Source organism: Nestor notabilis, unplaced genomic scaffold (genome assembly GCF_000696875.1).
Source record: "Nestor notabilis isolate BGI_N333 unplaced genomic scaffold, ASM69687v1 scaffold17129, whole genome shotgun sequence".
NCBI lineage: Eukaryota > Metazoa > Chordata > Aves > Psittaciformes > Psittacidae > Nestor > Nestor notabilis.
In genome coordinates this window covers 37,973-45,386 of record NW_009942553.1, presented here as the reverse complement: position 1 = coordinate 45,386, position 7,414 = coordinate 37,973, and the positions used below count along the sequence as shown (strand labels likewise).

General features: G+C 40.0%; 1 protein-coding gene across 1 annotated transcript in view; it reads right to left on the bottom strand.

Moving 5' to 3' along the window:
* Positions 1-308: 308 nt before the first annotated feature.
* The window catches only part of UBN2 (ubinuclein 2), a gene marked incomplete at its 5' end in the record, with an annotated part of 40,838 nt that continues 33,732 nt past the window's right edge, over positions 309-7,414 (bottom strand). Inside the window, 4 exons of the mRNA XM_010021463.1 lie at positions 309-831; positions 1,947-2,036; positions 2,783-3,029; positions 5,305-6,840. Of these exons, the coding sequence (XP_010019765.1) occupies positions 782-831; positions 1,947-2,036; positions 2,783-3,029; positions 5,305-6,840 (1,923 nt within the window). The remainder of the gene's footprint in view (positions 832-1,946; positions 2,037-2,782; positions 3,030-5,304; positions 6,841-7,414) is intronic.

Here is a 7,414-nt window from a genome sequence, read left to right as displayed (position 1 = left end):
GTGGGTTTCCTTTTCATGTACATGGAAAAATTTCCAACCCTTTCCTCCCTTACATATTTATATTTTAAAACCCAATCAAGTAAGGAGCAAGAAGTTTTCCCATGTCTCAATATGCCAGGAGATCTGTTTTTGAAGACAACTCTCTAATTAGAGCGCATCCATCTGTAGGCTCCCTAAAGCCAAAACAGCCTTGTAACGCTGGAAAACATGCCCGTATGGGAAACTGAATTTGTGTAAGGGTTTAATTATAATGCAAAGGATCCCAGCACCACCTCTATTCTACATAACTTTCGGTCCACAACCGTATAGTACACTCAGGACATACACATCATCTTATACTGGGCACTTTGGGCACTAATGAAGGGGATGATTCCACCTTACACCATGGATGGAGAAACCAATTCTAGCTCCTCTCACACTTTCAACTCTTCACTGGACATCACCCAGAAAGAAAAAAAACAAAACAAAACACGTTTGTGCTGCTGTGGGTTTGACGATCAATTTCTTTTAAAAGCCAATCAGAACAGATAAAAAAAAGCTTGTTTCGTTAGGCAAGATCAAACTATGACCAGTCTGCATGACCAGGAGGACCAGTCCTCCTTTTCCTTCTCTCTTTGATCAAGTATTGTTTTCTTTTTCTTCTTCCTCTCACCACAGTGCTTGGGATCAGAATATGTAAACATCGACAGAAACAGCAGCCCTGTGACAATAAGCACTTTCCCAACTGGGCAGATTCTGTCAGCCAACCAGAACTGCTTCAGCTCCCTTGCTTGTCCAGAAGTCACTGGTTTTTTCGCTGTAACTTAGTGTCCCCTTTACTTTGGCCTCCATCTGTAGTTTAGAGACAGAAAAAGAAAGGGGAGAATAAAAACATGAGTGACCTTTTATTTTTATAACTTACCAGCAAAAGAGACAGGAATTTGGCACATTCAGCTTTAGCATTACCAAAACGTACATTATAGGGTGGAAGACCGCATCTTTTCTATAGTTCATTCATTAGAAATAGCACTGTTGAAACGTGAGATATCAGGCTTCAGATCAAAAGATACCGTCTTTCTAAAGATTAAGTTGCAGCTTGGGATACAAAAAACAAAAACCCCAAAATCATGGTTGTACTCAATAAAAGCCAATTGGTTTGTTTCCACAGGCTCTTAGAGCAACACTGCTCAGTTTTTTTGGTGCTGAGGACTCTGAGAACAGGATGAAAAACTCCCACCCAAGCCACTGCCACCCTTCCTGCTCCTAACCCACCCAAACAAAAAACCTACAGGTGGCAAAGAGTGGAGTCTAAATAAATTGCACTCTCTAAAGCTTTATGATAGTTTTCAGCATCAAGTCTTACAAATAGAAGAAGTTATGTTCTACTTCAAGCTTCTCTTCTCTACTAAAATATGCAACTCTTATCAAGGATAAAATTCTCAGGGAGGCAAATATTCCATTAGGGAATCATCACACTTTACACACAGGTATATACTCTTAGAAGCAGCATGAAGAAGCTTCCAGCTGGAAGGTCAGTTTCTCCTCCAATGGAGAAATTATAACTAAGTGGAAAAAATAATCTCACCAATACAAACTTTATGCAGCCTGTAAATAATCATGTTAGTGTCCAGTAAGCAGTATTCCTTTTTTTACCCACTAATTGAATTTATACACTTTGGTTTCTAGAACTGCTACAATAAATTATTGATGTTTTTGAGCTTTTTTTGCTCCTGACATTGAAGAAAAGAAAGGAAAGGAAAAAAAAAAGAAGGAAGTTTAGCTTCCTTAAATACTGCTGTGATAGAATGTGTACTGTCAGCTGCTACCAAAGCTGCTATGAAAGCTTGTCCCTCTGTCATGTCTTCTTTAAACCAACTTCAGTTCTGGTGTACATTTTATTTCAGTCTAGGGCAGAAATCTAACTTTTAAGTTAAAAGTAAGTAATAAGAAAAACACAGTGTCTTTACCTGTGTAAGCTTGCTGCAAGTGAGCAGGCAAAGGTGAGTGAGACAGTGTTGCTGTGTGCTGAGCACCTGGCTGTAAACCCTTCAGTAAGTCTGGGGAAAGAAGGAGAGCAACAAAAATAAAGCTTAAAAACAAGAGGCAGCCTTTACGAGATAGGAAGTTTTCATTTTATAGCGTAGCTACGGTAGCATGCAAATTTGTATGGATTTCTGAAAATGGATCAGCATTCTGATGGCTGGAATAAGTCAACGGAAACAGACCTATTCAGATATAGTTAATCAAAAGTCAGAGCAAGGACCGTGCCTTGCTACTGGGATGCAACTCTTCATGTGATGTCCTTCAGCAGAAAGGCCAAAAATTAATATAGGTTAAAACCCCAAAGAATTTCTTTTCAAGCAATTGGAAGAAAAAAAACAAATGCCATCTAGGTTGATACTTCCTCTAAGAGAACAGTTTGATATCCAAGATTACTAAGCTAAGGATATTTTAAGGACTCACCATATTAAGTCTCTTATTTGTGTTGTGACACTTGGAGACTTTTAAGCTCTATTCTTTTCTAAAGACAGAGGATTAAAAGTTAACCCAAAAAAGCATGTTCAAAACTAAACATATGCTGTAAACGTAACAATGAAGTTAAGCTTTTATCAAAGATGGCTCGTAATTATCTTCATTTGGGTAATGACAAAATTCTACCAGTGAAGAAATCACATTTACACTCCTGTAGGGATTTTCATACACCAAATGGGAGTCTCCCACAACTTTATTGCTTCTCTTCTTAAATTCCATTTTCAGGATGCATCTTTCCTTATAGCACAGTGTGGTAACTTATTCCACTCACTCTGAGTTAGGCTGTGGTGGAAAGCCGCTGAGGTAGATCCCGAGGTGGTTGTCACTCCAGCTGTGTCTGTCCCAAAGCCAAGCAGCTCCAAGGGAAACTGGAAGGGCACGGTCACAGGTACAAGGCCACCCAGCATCCCAAAAGGAGTTAATGGTGCAGATGTCACGTTCTGACTGGTTACAGACAGGGGTGATGCCATGAGAGTCAGAGGTGAGGCGTTAGCCAGTAATGATGCTCCTGCTGTTGACTGTACAAAGAAAAGGAGTACTTCAAGATTTTAAAGCTTTTAGTTGTATTCTTTAAGGAGATAAGAATCAACTATTTTCTGTTAACTGTGGCCTTATTAAGAAGGGTATTAAACTATTAATAAATATCCACTTATCTACCCAGGACATCTTCGCACTGTTCATCTACTAAGATGGTACAAGTATGGTTCATCTCTCACGTTTTTCTCAGGTCATTCCCTCTATCTCCTTTCTAATTATGCACTGGGTCTACAGTCAGAACCTAACGCAGCATCTTCTATGGATGAATACTATGAAATTGTCAGATGTAGATCTGAAGTTCTTTAGAAGTACAGTATCACTCTCCCCTCTCCAAATCTGGATCTTAACAGAACACTAACTTTATTTCTAAAGTGGCTGCTTAGAAGCAATGATTTCTGGAAATTAAGATTCAAATACAAGAACCCCAGACTTAAAGAGAAGTCAGGTTACCAAAATGCATACATACGTAGGTATACACCCACCTGTAAAGTCACAATAATTATTTTAGTGATACTCTCTGCTGCTCAGTATCTATAGCTGATTTCCCCCTTCTGTACACAACCAACCTTATTTTGCTGTATTACAGTACGCACTCATGTTACTTGATTATCCACCACACCGCCCTCAAGTCCTCTTCAACATCAGTGTATGCCAAAATATACTTAATTCCCCAGGTCATCAGTTTAAAACAAAAACCAAACCAAACCAAAACACCACAAAAACAAAACAAAAAAACCCCAAAACAAAACAGACCCCCCCCCAAAAAAATCACTTGCCTTTAACTACAGGAAGGTTTGCCAGAATTCATCTCATCATCCAACACAATACTACTGATTTCCCCCATCTTTCATCTTTAAGCACTACCACACCCATTTCACATTTTCTTCTACATCACAGCAATTGTATCCAATGGATTCTGTTGACTGCACCAGGGAGAAACAACTCCATTCCCAGTCCATTCATTGTTGCCTTTTTTGTCTCCACCAGGCACCTTCCAGAGTACCCAAACTAGACCGTATCTGGCTCATCTTTTCTCTAGACTCTAAGTAGTACCACAGTGGCCCTTGCGCAGCATGCGGGTTGGGTTGTGGGGTTTTTTTCATTCAAAGTACCCAAAATAATGAGAAGGCTGTGTCAGAGCCTCCCAGACATTTCTTGTTTACTGTAACAGACTTAAGGTACAGCAGGATGAAAGACCATAGAATTGTCTTTAAAAAAAAAAAAATTAAAAAAATCATCTTCCTCCTGTTATTCAGCTGCATTAAGAAAAATTTGATAGCAAGCTAAAAATTACAAACCATCGCTAAAGGCTGAATATACATCACTTCCATACAATAGCTACGCCCATTGTTCAGAAAAACACAAAGCCTTCCATTTGCTGTACACCAAGACTCTGATTTACAGTGATACTGCTTTTCTTAAGTCTCCTTAAGTAGTGAAGACCCCAGAATAGAGAGACCAATAAAGAGAGAGCAAAACCTCACATCGGCTCAGTAATTAAATAGTGCCCAGGAAGAACTTGGAAAAGCAAGTTGTCTTCTGAGTAAATCATAGGTTTGCATGGAGTTTAGAACAACAGTATTTTCAAAGTGTTTGTTTTGTACTACTGTTTTATCTCCAGTGCTAAAGTTCTGCATAGCTCTCAAACAATTTCTAGGATATTTATATATTAGAGATGTCTCATGCAGTTTGACTAGACCCTACAAAATAAGATACATATTTAATCACAGATACTAAGTAAGAGCCCTGCATGTGTTAATTTTAAATACACATCTTGTTTTATACTCAAACCACAAGCAACTGAACTCAAGTTTTACAAGTTAATCATGAAGCTTAGCAACAAATGTACCAATACACCTTTTTGTGTGACCACCACCATACAAATAGGTAAACACGAAAGAATACCCAATAATGCAAGAAAACACCACATCCCCTGGAAATACGGCCACAGAAGGCTTACCTTTTCTATTGCTCATAAAACAAACTAACAAACAAAAGTGTATTCTGTTTCACAGAATAGACCAACATTTTACAGTGAGAATCATTCCACACTGATCCTTGAATTTCACATTAGCTGGAAATACCTATTTACTAGTGAGAAATAGTTTCATTAGTATTAACATTTATGCTTAGCAAAGTATCAACATTATATTTATGACACATTTTCAAATCAAAATATTGTAAGAAAGAATGTTTACAAAATAAGTGTGATAAATATTAATGTAAGGTTTAAATGTAACCTTGTTAGATGCATACCTGCACACTGGCTGCTACAACTGGAGACCCTGAGGCAGAAGATGGTCTGTGTGGAGTTGACAATTGTTTAGTAGCACCCTGTGTTCCACTTCCTGCTCCCCCAGACAGACTAGTCCTACTAGCTCCACTTGAGTTAAGGTTACTGCCTCTGCTGGCAGGTACATTCATTCCAACTCCACCCAGATTATTTTTACCAACAGTTCCAGAAGGAGAAGAGTTGGGCAATTTTGAAGAAGCCTGAGGGTTCTTTGCAGGCTGAAGGCCTGAGGTGCGATTAGAGGGCAGCAAATTCACTGTGGGAGACTGCCTGCTGATATTTACACCACTGGTCTGTTTATGAAGGGGGTTGTTGCTGGAGTGACTACTCTGGGAAACTAGTGCACTTGAACTGGAAGAACTGGGTGTTGTTGCAGGCCTGGGGGATGAGGTGGACTTGGATGAAAATTTAGGTGATGCATTGGGCTTGGGTGTGACAGAGGGTTTAGATGCAGTGGGCTTGGGAGAGGCAGCAGGTTTGGGAGAGGCAGCCATGGAGAAGGGAGGCTTGAAACCCTGGGAAGAAACTTGTGACACCATAGCCTTGGCTAAATAGTTACTAGAGGTAGAGGTGCTGGATGTTGTCCGAGATACCAGTGGGTGAGACACTTGAGAGCCACTTCCAGGTGAGGGATTAGACAAAGGCAGGCGATATACTACAGGCTTATCTTGAGCCTTGATGACTGCTGATGAGCAAGACGGTTTGGGATTACTACTCAATTTCACCACTGGATTGGTCTGTGATTTACTAATAGTTGCTTGTAAAGGAGATACATATTTCTGCTGTACAGCTGAATGCTGGTGCACCTTTGTCACTTGTGATGTTGAGGAAGAACCACTTTGAGCCTCAGAAGATGATACCAAGATATTAGCATCCTTAGTTCTTTGAGAGGTGGAAATAGCTGCTTGGGTCTTAGAGGAAGAAACATGAGTCTGTGAAGAGGAGGAAGCGGCTTGGATCTGGCTTGACCTCTGTAGTCCTTGCTGAAGTAGTTTGGCTGGCAAAGGCTCTAAGGAAACCTTAGGATTTTGAATTGAAGATCCAGCAATAAGGCCTGAAGAGATACCAGTGTGAACTAGGTCCTGGGGTTTCTTTGGTACTGGCCCTGTGTGACCAGCAATAAGACTTGATGAATGGGGTGTCTGAGTGGGCTCTACTTTCTTCGAAGTTGCCAGGGGCAACTTGCTCATAATGCTTGCTAGTTTCTCTTCCCTCAGTCCAGGGCGAGGTCTGGATGTTGTTGTGTCTATGGTGGACCCAAGAGGTGATCCCTTGGCACCATTATTGATAACTGCCAGAGCATCAGAAATAGAGTCCAGTGAAGGTGGGTGGAAAGAGAGGTCTTCATCCAATGAGTCATCCAAACAGATGGTCTCTGGAGCTGGTGTGCAGCTAGAGCTGGCTGGGGTGCAGACAGGCGTGCTGGAACTCAGTACAGTAGCGCAACTTGAACTGACTGAAGACATACAGGTTTTCTGTTCTTTCTTTGGACTGGAGTCCTGAGAACAGAGAGGTAAGACAGGTTTTAATACCCTTTCTGGAGTAGATCTGAAGTCTTCTTTAGTGCAATTCTCTTATTCTGTATATTCAGATGAACTGAAGAAGGTCTACTATTGAAATTTTTGTATTACCTATGATACCTAGATCTTTTAGTCCTCCATGCTAATTCAGTATTTGTGTTTTAAAACCTAGTGCTGTTGCTCCACATCATGTCCCACTTTTATGTGGGACATAAAAGTGTCCCACACAGTTAAGAATAATCTGTGAAGCACAGGGTAGCTAATCTGACTGCTAGGTAAAATTGCTACTGAACTAAGATAACACCTGGTCATGTCTAACGAGAACCTCTATCAACTTATTATGCTATTCTCCCAACCGTGTATTTTTCCAGTCTTACCAAATTTAATACAGCTGAGAAAAAACACAAAGTACATTAAAAAGATGTGAAATTTTACTGGAACTAGTACCTCTTTATAGTCAATTTTTAAAGAACTAATATAGCCTAAAGTTACAAAGCTATACAGAAGTCTTTTGAACTACTTTCTTTGAAGTAATATAGCACCAAGTCAATAA